Source organism: Chanodichthys erythropterus, chromosome 16, assembly GCF_024489055.1.
Source record: "Chanodichthys erythropterus isolate Z2021 chromosome 16, ASM2448905v1, whole genome shotgun sequence".
In the NCBI taxonomy this organism is placed as follows: Eukaryota; Metazoa; Chordata; class Actinopteri; order Cypriniformes; family Xenocyprididae; genus Chanodichthys; species Chanodichthys erythropterus.
This window is the reverse complement of record NC_090236.1, coordinates 24,432,893-24,446,825: the sequence shown is the minus strand read 5'-3', so window position 1 is coordinate 24,446,825 and position 13,933 is coordinate 24,432,893. Positions and strand designations below refer to the sequence as shown.

Here is a 13,933-nt window from a genome sequence, read left to right as displayed (position 1 = left end):
GTGTTCTGTGGGAAAGTTGAGATATGTTTGAATGGCATGAATTTTGAAGTACACAGGAAACAACATCAAACCATGAACACTTAATGTAACAATTATTTATTGTAATTACACTGTACACTGTGAAATGTTTTCAGCATGGATTGATTTTAAAGGAATCGATCACCATAAAATGAAAAATCTGTCATCATTTACTCTCCCTCATGTCATTCCAAATCTGTATGACTTTCTTTCTTCTGTGAAACATGAAAGAATATACAGTATTTTAAAGGGATAGTTCACCCAAAATGAAAATCTGTTGTTTATCTGCTTACCCTTACCCTTACCAGGGCATCCAAGATGTAGGTGACTTCTTCAGTAGAACACAAATTATGATTTTTAACTCCAACCGTTGTTGTCTGTCAGTCGTATAATGCATGGCAATGGTAACAAAATTTATGAGAGTAAAAAAATAATGCACAGAGAAATCCAAATTAAACCCTGCGGCCTGTGATGACGCATTGATGTCCTAAGATACGAAATGATATGAAACCGAACAGTATTATATCCTTTTTTACCTCTAATACACCACTATGTCCAACTGCCTTGAGCGCGCTGATGCGTGAGGTGTGTACGCGCTCTGGCATAGTTTAAACTTGGTGCCTGTAGTACAACAGTTGTTATACAAATGGAAGTAAATCACTAAAAAAACATCAAAACTTCATTTTATTTTGTTACTTTTCGTAAGGGCAGCTTTACAAATAAAAAGGACACATACAAAGATCTTCCTCACGCACCGGATGCTGTGCGCAAACTCAAGGCAGTTGGACATAGTGGTGTATTAGAGGTAAAAAAGGATATAAATACTGTTCAGTTTCTCACACAAACCTATCGTTTCGTGTCTTAGTTAGGACATCAGTGTGTCGTTACGAGCCACAGGGTTTAATTTGGATTTGTCTGTGCATTTTTTTTTTACTCTCATAGATTTTGTTAAAGGTGCTCTAAGCGATGTCACGCGTTTTTAGGCCAAAACATTTTTTGTCACATACAGCAAACATCTCCTCACTATCCGCTAGCTGCCTGTCCCCTGAACACACTGTAAAAAAAAACGCGGTCTCTGTAGTCGCCACAAGCTCCAAAAATGGCAATAAAAACAAACTGGTGCAGTCTGGACCACGAAACATAATAAACATGCTCCAGCCAATAACCGACAAGAATGATTTTAAATGCGCGTTCATGACTGTTTCAGGAAGAACGGAGGGGAGGGGGAGGAGGAGGAGGAGGGAGGGTCTAGCTAGCCTCTGTTTTGTTTGACAACACTTTGAACGTCAACAGGAAGTTACTCCACCCAGTATTGCTTAGAGCACCTTTAACATTACCATGCATTATACGACTTACAGACTGCAACGGTTGGAGTTCAAAATCATCATTTGTGTTCTACTGAATAAACAAAGTCACCTACATCTTGGATGCCCTGGGGGTTAGCAGATAAACATCAAATTTTCATTTTTGGGTGAACTATCCCTTTAAACAATTTTGGAGCCCACTGATTTTCATAGTGTAGACAACCATGGTGTGGATACATTTCTTAAAATATCTTCTTTTGTGTTTTAAAGAACAATGAAAATCATACAGTTTTGGAACAAATAATGACAACATTTTATTTTTAGATGAACTGTCCCTCTAAGTTGAAGTCATAAAAAGAGTTGAAAAAATGTCCTAACTACCCTAAATATTTGACAAGCTAAAACTAAGAGATGCAGTCTGACAGATCAATATTATATAATGTCCATAATATAGATTTTTTTTACTTAATATTTCTAAGTTTCTAGTGGTAAGTTTGTTACATTCTTTGTTAAAATAAGTATTACAGTTGAATACAATGGTTATGCACTGAAAGTTGCACAAACAACATTTTAATAGAGCTTTAAAAGTTAATTAATGTTTTTTCTGAGTCTGAGTTTGAATTTAATCACAGTTGTTTTACAAATGGAGGAGTGTAATGTTGACTGAAATCTCCAGAGCCACTGAACCTCAATCCAAGGTCATCTTTTGACTGAAATATATAAAACCCTTTACTTCACAGCAATACCACAGTGATTACAGATCAGTATAACTGCAGAAACAGTGTCAGCAGAAAGTTTTCCTCTCACCTGAGGGTGCATCTCTCAGGATTCGTCGTCAGTTTTAATAATGTGGAACAGCGTGACGTTAAAGAGTACCTGGTGGCCATTGTTCCATCCATAAAGGGCACGATCCCTGGCGTTGTAATCCAGCATAGACATGTGAAAGTACTGGTTATGGATAGGGATGTCCATATACTCATAGGTAGAGGTTTTGGTGGAATAAGAGTAATACACCTTAGCCCCGGTCAGATGGGAGTTGGTGATGTACAGTGTGCCGCAGATCATAAAGGACTCACCTGCGTTTCGTTTGGAGTATTCTGTGTTCCAAGTGTTTAGCACCTGGATGGTCAGAGGATCCAGCTGGCTGATCACTATATTCCCTGCATTCTGATTGGTTGCGTAGATGGCCCATAAACCAAGCTCGTCTGCCATCAGGTCAATGTCGGAGAACCCGCCCCAGGTGTATGGGTAGACGTTGTGGAAGCCAGCTGACTCAAGTGCTCGTTGGGTCGTGACCCGGCCACTTTCGAAGCTGTATCTGACGATGATGTTGCTCTGGTACTTGTTGTAGTACAGAGAGCCATTGTAGACCACGTGATTCGTGCCTGCCCAGTGGAACGGAAGGTTGTAGGTTCTTGATTCAACCCCAGCCACGAAGTCGCTTACTGATTTGTATTCTCGGACAATCTTGTTGTTTGTATAGCTGTCCATGTACCAAACCTGCATCAGAACAATACAAATGTGATGAGTAACATTCAATACTTGAATTTGAATTATATTAAATGAATCATTTATAGAGCACAACAATAGGGATCAGGAATGAAAAATCTCATTCATTTTCTCGATACAGAAACCAATTTTTAGCGATAAATCTTCCAAGACACCATGACCTTTGAGGATGATAAATTAGTGTGATTTCAAAATCAAATTGTTAAAAGAAAAATCTATTTCAAATAAATGTTGTTCTTTTGAGCTTTCTATTTATCCAAAACTCCAGGAAAATGAATGTAGCAGAAATATTCAGCAGCAGTGCTGTTTTCGACATTGATAATAATAAGAAATGTTTCTTGAGTTCCAAATCAGCATATTAGAATGATTTCTGAAGGATCATGTGACACTGAAGACTATATATATATATATATATACACGCTCATTAAACTCATAAAATTAAACATTAGGACAACATTATCCATTTTAAATTTTAAAATAATCAAACAAAAAAGTTTAAAATAAATAGGGCAAGATTTACTATAAGGGGCAAAATAGCGTGAGACCGCAATTTTTTGCATGTGATCTACTAATATATATATATACACGCTCATTAAACTCATAAAATTAAACATTAGGACAACATTATCCATTTTAAATTTTAAAATAATCAAACAAAAAAGTTTAAAATAAATAGGGCAAGATTTACTATAAGGGGCAAAATAGCGTGAGACCGCAATTTTTTGCATGTGATCTACTACTGACGTGCAAATTAAAGAACACTGACGCAATCAAATAATTTACATAGTGACCAACGCAATCTACCAAGAGCAGTGAAAATTAGCATTGGGTCGTGAATAAGCAGAGCTGATGCTCATCAGGTGCGGGTCGTCACAGGCGCAACTTGTTACATGTAAACTGACAAACCCGTACACACACACATATATGTGATGTGATCTGCAAAAACGTACTCGGTTACTAACGTTACCTCGGTTCCCTGAGATACGAAATGAGTACTGCGTATTGGGGAAAGGTCTCCTTTTTCCCTGTTACTGAAGCCTTTTTCAATAACGCAGTGTAACTGCATCGTCATTGGTTCACTCATAGACAAGTTGTTGAACCAATGACTGCGCGGCATAGTTGCGCGGTCTATTGTGACAGAGCGCGCAAATATTCCCGCCGAAATGGGCGGGGTTTAGGGCTATATAAGCGACGACACTGAAACCGCAGCCTCGTGGCACGGCATGTAACGCAGTACTCGTTCCTTATCTCAGGGAACCGAGGATACGTTAGTAACCGAGTACGTTCCCTTTTGATACTTCACTCGTACTGCGTATGTGGAATGAATTCAACCGCGCTGTGCCATGGCAGGGAACGACTGGACTTGTCTTGTGCACCGAGAGGGAACCAGAGGACAAGTGAGAACGCCGGAGCCATCGAACCCTCGTTACACTACAAAAAGGGGAGTTAACTCCCAGAGTGGCATGAAGCAGAGCTTGATAGAGGCCACTGGATCATACCGAGAGGACCCGAGCTGTAAGGTCGGGACGTCCAAATGATAAAATCTGACAAAAGTGGACGGCGAGGACAAGCCGGCCACCTCACAGATGTCTTTAATCGACACTCCACTAGACCAGGCCCAAGAGGAAGCCATTCCTCTAGTGGAGTGGGCTCTAACTCCTATGGAGCAGTCGAGGCCCATAGAGGAGTAACAAAGAGCAATAGCGTCGACTATCCAACGTGAAAGACGTTGCTTTGAGACCAAAGACCCTTTGGTGCCGCCGCCAAAGCAGATTGCCGAAAAGGCTGTGATCGATCAACGTAGGTCCTTAATGCCCTGACAGGGCAGAGTAATTCCAGCTCTCGCTCGTCCGACGAGGGAGGAAGCGCTGAGAGGGAAATTACCTTTGCTCTGAATGGAGTCGAGAGCACCTTAGGGACATAGCCATGCCTAAGTTTCAAAACGACCTTGGAGTCGTTGGGCCCGAACTCAAGGCATGCAGGGCTCACGGAGAGGGCCTGCAAGTCGCCAACTCACTTAACCAATGCTAGTGCAAGTAGCAGAGCGGTTTTGAGCATCAGGGGCCTGAGGTCAGCTGAAAGCAGTGGCTCAAAGGGAGGCCCTTTAAGAGCTCTGAGGACCAAAGAGAGGTCCCAGGTGAGAGGACGAGGTGGATTTAATTGCCTAGAACCTCTCAAGAAACACCATGGATCATGGATCGTCCAATGGCCTGAGCTGTGGCCTTTGTGGCATGCTGGGCTAAGTCAGTGGCGCTGCGGAGGTCACGGAAGGCAGGTGCATTGACACCGGACTCGTCCAGAGAACGGAGGAGCTTCGCCTGAAACACCTGGAGAATCGCCATGGTGTGCAGCGCTGAGGCAGCCTGGCCCGCGGACGTGTATGCTCTGCCAGCCAGGGGCAGAAGTGGTCCTGCAGGGCTTGGATGGAAGGGGCCCTCTTAGTTTTCCAACCCACAGCCGTGGGGGGACAGAGGTGAGCCGACACTGCTTCGTCCAGGGGCGGTAGATGCTCATAACCCTTCTCTTCAGAGCCATCCACAGAGGTGAGAGCTGAATAATGTGTAGTTCATAGGCGGGCAGAATACGGGCCGCACCACGACTTTGTCAGCTCGTCGTGAACCTCTGGGAAAAACGGGGCAGCGCGTTGGTGAGGGGCCTGGCGGGAACCCGGCAGGAACCACTCGTCGAGCCTGCTCCGTGAGCCTGCTCTCTCTGGCGGAGCCCTTTCGATGTCCAAAACCTCTACTGCTTTCGAGAGGATGCAGAAGAGCTTGGCATCCATACCCGGCTTGCATTCAATGGGCTCCAGCGAGGGAAGGCAGGTGGGGTCAGAATCACCGGCCCAACCTTCAGTTTCAGAGGCCGCGAGAGACATGGAGTCATCAAGCGGCTCGTCCTCAAAACCGCCAAAAGAGACGAAGTCGCTCGCATCTGCCGAAGGACGCAGCTCAGGGCGGGAGAACAGGACGGTGGACTGCTCTCGCGGAGAAGAGGGTGAAGCACGCGGGGAAGCCGGCGTGACGTCATCCAACTCCGTGCGCTGGGCAGCTCTGCCCCGCTGTCTCTTCCTAGCCGGCTCGCTGTAGGATGAAGACGGGAGGGTGCGAGCGGTGGGATTGCCTTCACCAAAGAAGGCAATCCGCGAGCGCAGAGAGTTCTCACTGTGAGAACATGAGGTCCCGGTGAGCGCGGCCTCTGCATGGGGTCTGCCCAGGCCGCCGACGAGGGCGCCGGTGCTTCTTCGTTGGTGAGCTCAGCAGTCCGCTGCGGAAGCCTCTTCGACCGCGGTGAGAGCTTCTTTCCAGGCGAGCTTCTTCCAGGCGGTGAAGGCTTCAGCCGGAGATCAGCGAGGAGCAATGTGAAGTCGTCGCTGAAGGAGAGAGAACTGAAATCCTATGGCGAAACACCCACTTATATAGCCCTAAACCCCGTCCATTTCGGCGGGAATATTCGCACGCTCTGTCGCAATAGGCCGCGCAGCTATGCCGCGCCATCATTGGTTCAACAACTTGTCTATGAGTGAACCAATGGCGATGCAGTTACACTGCGTTATTGAAAAGGCTTCAGTAACGGGGAAAAAGGAGACCTTTCCCCATACGCAGTACGAGTGAAGTATAAAAAGGGAACCCCAAGCTGGATTCGAGCCCTTTCTGTTTTTACTTCTTTCATAGCTTGTCTGTAACAAAAGTAATGGTTATCTGAAGTCGGCTGATCGCTCTGATTTACGAAATTCTGAGAAAAACATGTTTAAATAATAGTCACCCCCTTTTTTTCGCATAGACAAAAATGCACTATCCAAACTTAAATGGTTGTAATTCAAGAATGCTTTGGAATATAGATCCTAGGTTGGTCTTGTTTTAAAGAAAACGCTTGTCAGATTATTGTAGAAGTGGAATAAATTATGAAAGTGAAAAAAAGTTATAGAAGTTTAAGTTTATTAAAATGTAAAAATATATTTGTTTATATTTTATAATAATATATTACAAAGCATGTTTTACTCTTAAACTGCAAGAAAATAAAAGCCAAAAATGTCAACATGAAATATTTCAAAAATGAGCTTTCAGTAAGATTATGTTTGGGCGCAGTACCAAACTTTTTCACTAGATGAAACCCAAGTGCAATATCTGACCATTTAAGGGCGCCTCCATTTATTTGAGTAATCTGAACCATATATTTCCATAATTTAATATATTGTATGAAGACATCCTATTCAGAAGTAGTATGGGCAGTTTGGCAGTATTTGATTTGAATTCAACCTCTTATAAACACATAATTAGAACATGTATGTTCATTATAGCTCCGTTGTTCTCGTGCTCCGCCTTCTCACGATAACGTTGTATTAGAAAAAAAAATCTTTGCATGCCGTAATTTATACAGGACTGGCGGGAAATTTGCATAAATACACCTTCATTCTACATGTTATGTGGTTTATTTTGATAGGTGAACTGTCTTTGTAGTGTTAAGAGAGGGAAAGCTATTGCTGTTTTTTTTTTCGCGACATCCGACGGGTTTTCTCAGATCGCATCACATATAGGCCAACATGGCTAGGCAAATGAAATGTTCAGATAACATCTTCCTCTGGCATTCCAAAGAAATTAATACGAGTGGAAAATATTTTCTCCATTCTACAATGCTCTGTTCTCTGCGGTGTCTCCATCTTAGCAGCAACATTGCAGCAATGTCGCAAAATGGGTTAAGACATGCTTTTTTGGGGCGTTAAATAATGGTGTAAATACCAGTGAATTGACTAGCGCAAACATTAGTAAATCACGTTGCGTGATTCATTTAAATACTCTCCTTCCATAAATTTTGCGTCTGAAAGGGAAACTCCTACAAATGCATATATGCAAAAAGGTAAGCCTGTATGGGTTATATCACACAGTCTTACCTTTGTCTGTTTTTCTTTTCATATAATAAATACAGATTTTCATGTAATTTTTTCTTTAAATAAAATGTTATACGCTGTGATTGATCTTAGAGATTGTTGGTTATGTTCATTTCTTTGAACTCTTTATTGAAGTGTTTTTTTTTTGTTGTTTTTTTTTTATGGAGGAAAAATAATGAGAAAAAATAGTTCCTGGAAGCAATGCTGCCGAATAGCCATAGCCATAAATTACCTTGTTGTTCTTAGGTGAAGCCTGAGGGTCTGTCATCCATGCTCCAAACCTTGTTCCTGATGTCTTTACGGTGACGGGACCCGTGATTTTCATCAGCTTACCACAGGCTGACATAATGGAGAATGATAAAGAATGGCGGCTGTTATATAGACACGTATTTTTTAGTCTGTATACACAAGTAAATACCATCAAAGTCATGTTGAGTGTAAAACTCACTGAGCTTGTTCATGCAGTTCCTCAGTCTTCCCTCCAAGCCAAGGACCCTCTGCTGGAGTTCCTCATAATCATATGCTCCTATCTCCTCCTGGATAGCAGTCAGCACTAGAGACAGGTTCCTGATTTCCTGTTTGAACTGGGAAATGAGCGTGGCGTCAGTCTTATACTGCTCCAGCACTGGAATCAGCGGCTGCAGTTCATTCATCTTCCCCTTCAGCTCCTGAAAAACCAGACAAATTTAAATGAGGAGAGATTTGCTTGTATTAACAGAAAGAGATGCAAAGGCACTGCACAGCTTGCAAGACATTCTGAACAACGACATTACTACCTGGAAAAAAGAAAAACATGACCTTTACAGGTTTACAGGATTTCCAAGAATGTTGAACTGCATGTGGCCTTTTCAAATGTTTGTGAAGGATAAAGATGAGAAGCTTTTAAGTGGGATTTGATTCTTCATTCTTGGAGAGTAATGGCAAGAGTGTGGCTTTTTCAAACTGTTCTGTTCATATGAGAAAAGATCATTGATTTTCTCTGAGGCATGACTTTAATGGTAGCCCACCTGAAAGTTTTTAGTCAATAATGTTCTTCGGTTCGACTCGATTTGTCTGAACTTTGATCGGAGTCCTTTCATCTGGCTCTCCATTTTCATGACATACTGGAAATCCCTCTGGGTCCTTAGGTTCAGCACTTCGATTGATTGCGACATGTTCTGAATCTTAAGAGAGGAAGATGAAGTTAGGATCCATTAATCATTCTTTGAACTGCAAAAAGGGAGATGCGATAGATTTAAATTATATTTCCAACTGGTGTAAATCAGCTCTGACATATGTCTCCAAGGAATTTCCACAATTTTACTCAACGCAACCAAAGCAAAGACAGAACTGGTACATTTAAAATAGGACAAAAAAGCGACTATATATCGCTTAACTCTATTACCCTATTCTTTCACTAGCATCCTCCAAAGAAAAAAAGATATGTCTTATGTGCCCCTAACTATCGCTGAATGTTACAGGCCTTTTACAGTAACAGAGGAGAAAAGCGTAGGACGTAGGAACGAGAGGGGGCCTAAAACACCCTTCAGGCCTTTTTGCATTACCATCATCTTTATGCTCCTCCACAATCAGCTGCAGAGAAGCCAGAGGCATTCTTAACAGATGACAATGGCGAACAGTCTAGCATAATGCTTTCAAATCGCTGCAATGAGAGCTTTTGTTATCCAAACCAGATCTCAATATAAAGCAACTTTAGAGATCTTAGACACACAATATGTGCACACACACACACACACACACACCTTCTCCAGTAACTGGCGGAGCTGTCTGCTCTTTGCATCTCTGGAGCACAAGTTCTGTTCTGGTGCCACCACCGTACAGATGCAGCGGCCGTCTGCATCCTGCGCTGAACTGTACACCTGCCAGCCTTCCTTTGGTCTGATGGTCTGTACATAAACACAGGCATGCATGAGGCATCTTAGTGTTTTTTTTTTTTTTTGTTTCTTAATGCATTGAATTGCAATGACATACAATATGACATAATCTGATTTTTATGCCTCAAGCATGCTTTAAGCAGTGAAACTGAAATGAGGATATTTTGTGAGAACTGCAGTAAATTTACATGGCACACCATTCACTGCTAGTGATTTGTTTTATTAACCATTTAGTTTTCAATGTATATCTCATATGGAGAGAATATTGTGTAAAAATGCAAATTGTTTTTAAAAATGCATATCACTTTCATAGCTTAAAACATCCTCCTCATTATAAACAAAGCATTTATTTAATCAAATCAAAGCTCGATTTTATATTGCGCGTTATGTGGCTTCACAAGGGCAAGGAGCTGCCTCTTAAAGTGTTAGTTCACCCAAAAATGAAAATTCTGTCATTTATTACTCACCCTCATTTTGTTTCAAACCTGTAAGACTTTCATTCATCTTCGGAACACAAATGAAGATCTTTTTAATAAAATCTTTCTGTCTGAATTGAAAGCTTTCTGTCCCTCTATTGACAGCCTATGCCACTACCACCTTCAAGCCCCTAAAAAGTAGTAAAGACATCATTAAAGTAATCCATGTGACTCCAGTGGTTTAACCTTAATTTTATGAAGTGACACGAGTGCTATGTTTGTGCAAAAAAAAAAAACATAATATACCACTTTATTCATAAAATGTTAATCTCTAACTCGCATTCATGAGAGCACTCGTTTGAGATTAATATTTTCATTTTTGGGTGAACTAACCCTTTAAAAATAGATCATTTCAGATAGAGGGTCATTTCAGATATTTTATGTGCAAAAAAATTCTTAAAATTATAAATGAACCTCAAGGAACATATTAAAATAATAAATCCATGTCATGACCCATTTAAAAAGAATAGCCTGCCTCAAATGTTCTTGATTCCACAAGCATGGCTCTAATATTTCCAGGTAACCTTTTGGTGACAGTCTTTATATATAAAATGCATTATAAAAGTATTTTCATGCATTAACTATGCCTTGCAATATGATCTCATGAATAATTGTAACCACAGTTATAATGCACTACATTATAATACTATTCACGGTTAGACCTTTAGAAAGTATAATGCATTAAAACACATGACAAACAACCAATTTCAGATGTAACAAGGTATCTGCAAATATTATACAGGGTATAGTTCACCCAAAAACTAAAATTCTGTCATCATTTACACCCCCTCAGGTTGTTCCAAACCTGTATAAATTTCTTTGTTCTGCTGAACACAAAGGAAGATATTTGGTAGAATGTTTGTAACCAAGCAGATCTTGCCCCCAATGACTACCATAGTAGGGAGAAAAATAATACTATGGTATTCAATGGGAGCGAGATCTGCTTGGTTACAAACATTCTTCCAAATATCTTCCTTTGTGTATAGCAGAACACAGAAATTTTGAAACAGGTTTGGAACAACTTGAGGGGGAGTAATTGATGACAGAATTTTAGTTTTTGGGTGAACTATCCCTTTAACTTTGGTTAGTAGTGTATTATAATGTACATTATGAATACCTTTATAATGGATTATAAATACAAACTTTAATTAATGTGTTACCGTACTTTCTGGCTGAAAGGATCCCAATTCTGCCTCTGACTGTATAAGACACTATACTTCATTTGAAATCATACAATAAAAGCAAAGGAGAAATATAGTGCAGTTACTATGTATTCCATTGAATATTCATTTTCATTCACACTGACTCATCAGAATTCTGAAACCAATTCAAGCACACGCCACTAAAACATAGCAGGCCAAAAATAGTGTGTTTTGACAACAAAAAGCACTCCATTGCAACACCTTCATGACAAAGCCCCCCTCTCTCTCTCTGCATTCATTCCCCCCAAATTTCCCTAGATTGTCTGCAACAATAAAGGAGCTTTGTAAACACCCACATTCATTTTTCCCACTCTCACAGCGGGCTTTGAAAGGCCGGCTCTGGGGACTAGCCTTTTACAGGCGAGCTGAAAATGAGAGTTCTTTACACATTCTGGCACACTTCCTGATGCTGCTGCAACTAACAACTAACTGCAATTTCAGCAAATTGTAACATATCCAAGTTGGATGGGTACTTCCTGCTAGTTCACTGCCATTATGAGATACGAGCAGAGGGATTCTGCTCCTCAAATAAGACCTGCAGCTGGGTTTATTAAGACTGGATGAGAGATCCTCACAACACTCTCACAGATCCTACGGATTTCTTTGGTTTCCAGTCACATATGATATATGAAATTCATGTTATCTGGGTGCTACATGACAAAAAGTTGGCCATGGCTCACTGTTGCAGATCTGATCTTGACCCAGTACTAAAAAAAAAAAAAAAATCAATTCCATACAGATTAATAGTAGGGCTGAGAATAGACTGAGGAGGAAAATTATAAGCTCTCAATATAACAAATATGTTAGTACTAAAATAGAACATTAAAACTTTACATTATCTTTTTGACTATTTACTGTTAAAATTACAATGTTAGCATTCTGTACATACAACACGTGCTGTTACACTGTATATTTAAAATAACTGTATCCAATTACTGTAATTATACTCTTGTTCTTACTGAAGGAAACATGCATCTTAATATGCATTGCAATGTAAACAGTAATATATACTAGTATAATAGTTGTAATAGAGTACAGAAATGGGGGAAAAAATCCATGCACTGTTTATTTGTCCCAGGGATCATAATACAAACCATATTCATAACACTAGTAAGCAGCAAATGCAAATCTCATGATGTACACAATAAGTACATTATATCACATGATTTCTATTTTAATGTAAATATATTTAGCATTTATCTAAATAAGACACCTAATATAAAGTCTGACCTAAAGTGAAATAAACAGCCAGCTCAGTACAGGTGGATGTTTAAAACCTTTGAAACAACACCAGAAATAAGAGACTGCAAGCTGAAAGCTTTAGTAGCCCATTCACTATAATAGAACAGAGGATCTAATAATGTTCTGTGGCTATTTGAGCTGCAATCATAGAGAAAGTTACATAAAATGGAAAACAAGATTTTTAAACACAATTTTAGGGCATCCCACATCTGTCAAGATTTTTATAGCCCCCTTTAAGTGCTACTGCATTTCCTTCTCTCTGAGGTTGTTATCGGAATAAGGCATATTCTCATAAGACATCACTGTTTGTCACTTTAAATATACATTTAGTCTTGCGTATACGCTGTTCTATGAGTCAGTGTAGTCGGAGCTGGGCTTAGACATGTTAAGTTTGTGTCCAAGTCAGTAAGGTGCGCATCACTCACCGCGGAAGGGCAGTATCCGAGCAGAGCGAGAAAACACAGCGGTTTCAGCACCACGAACAGCGCCCGCATTCTGCCTCGAGTCTCCCTCCTACGTCTCTGTTGCAAGCTGATTCACTCTCCGATGTTTCAGATCGAGCTTCTTGTCAGTATCTTGGGATCGGAGACCCTCGACGGAGCCGCTGAAAGTGCGTGCGCTGTCATCGTCGCTCTGGGCGCAGAAAAGTTTGAGAGATGTGTGGAGACTCAGCGGATATTACATCATTACAGCATTTCAGTGCGGGGTTACTCTTTCATTAGCCAAACTTAAATATATCTAAGAGTAAGTTAAAGGGGTAAAATCACGACTCTTTTACACAACGTGAGGAGTAAAGCTTAAACCAAAAATGTTCATTAGATGTTGCTCAGGGTGGGGATTGTAAGGAATCGAACGATTTTGGTTCCTTAATACCATTAACGATTATTTTAGCAAGTCTGAAGAAAATATATTTGGAAAAGGGAATTGTACTTTTTAAAGTGACACTGTCTAATAAAATCAACAATCATAGCTAGTTGCTAAGCAAAATTAAACAAACTCTCAAAATCCATAAAGGTACTAAAAACATATTTAAAACGTTCATGTGAGTACAGTGGCTCTACCTTAATATTAAAAAGTGACGAGAATACTTTTTGTGCGCTAAAAACATACAAAATGACGACTTTTCAACAATATAGTGATGGGCCGATTTCAAAACACTGCTTCGGACTTTTACGAATTGAATCAGTGATTCGGATCTCCTATCAAACGGGTAAACTGCTGAAATCACATGACTTTGGTGCTCCGAATCACTGATCCAACTTGTAATGCACCGAAGCAGTGTTTTGAAATCGGCCCATCACTATATTGTTTAAAAAGTCGTTATTTTGTTTTTATTGGCGCACAAAAAGTATTCTCGTCGCTTTATAATCTTAAGATAGAACCACTGAACTCACACAAACTGTTTCAAATATGGTTTTAGTAC

The 13,933-nt window shown here is 40.4% G+C and overlaps 1 protein-coding gene across 2 annotated transcripts; it reads right to left on the bottom strand.

Moving 5' to 3' along the window:
• Positions 1-2,144: 2,144 nt before the first annotated feature.
• Positions 2,145-13,732, bottom strand: olfm3b (olfactomedin 3b). 2 transcript variants are annotated; one of them, XM_067363037.1, is made up of 6 exons: positions 13,719-13,732; positions 9,459-9,594; positions 8,724-8,879; positions 8,165-8,384; positions 7,949-8,055; positions 2,145-2,822 (listed from the first exon to the last, which is right to left on the bottom strand). In XM_067363037.1, exons 3-6 carry the CDS (start codon positions 8,868-8,870, stop codon positions 2,145-2,147), a joined length of 1,152 nt encoding a protein of 383 aa, XP_067219138.1. In that variant the 5' UTR covers positions 8,871-8,879; positions 9,459-9,594; positions 13,719-13,732. The 2 variants fall into 2 exon arrangements, with proteins under 2 accessions (XP_067219138.1, XP_067219136.1); XM_067363035.1 differs by lacking the exon at positions 13,719-13,732 and adding an exon at positions 12,936-13,004 and having other exon boundaries at positions 9,459-9,602.
• Positions 13,733-13,933: the final 201 nt, after the last annotated feature.

Coding starts and splice junctions, on each gene's coding strand:
- olfm3b (XM_067363035.1), bottom strand. CDS start 13,004: ATGCGGGCGCTGTTCGTGGTGCTGAAACCGCTGTGTTTTCTCGCTCTG. Junction 9,603..12,935: donor TCGGATACTGCCCTTCCGCG/GTGAGTGATGCG, acceptor GTTTATGTACAG/ACCATCAGACCAAAGGAAGG. Junction 8,880..9,458: donor TCCGCCAGTTACTGGAGAAG/GTGTGTGTGTGT, acceptor TCCTCTCTTAAG/ATTCAGAACATGTCGCAATC.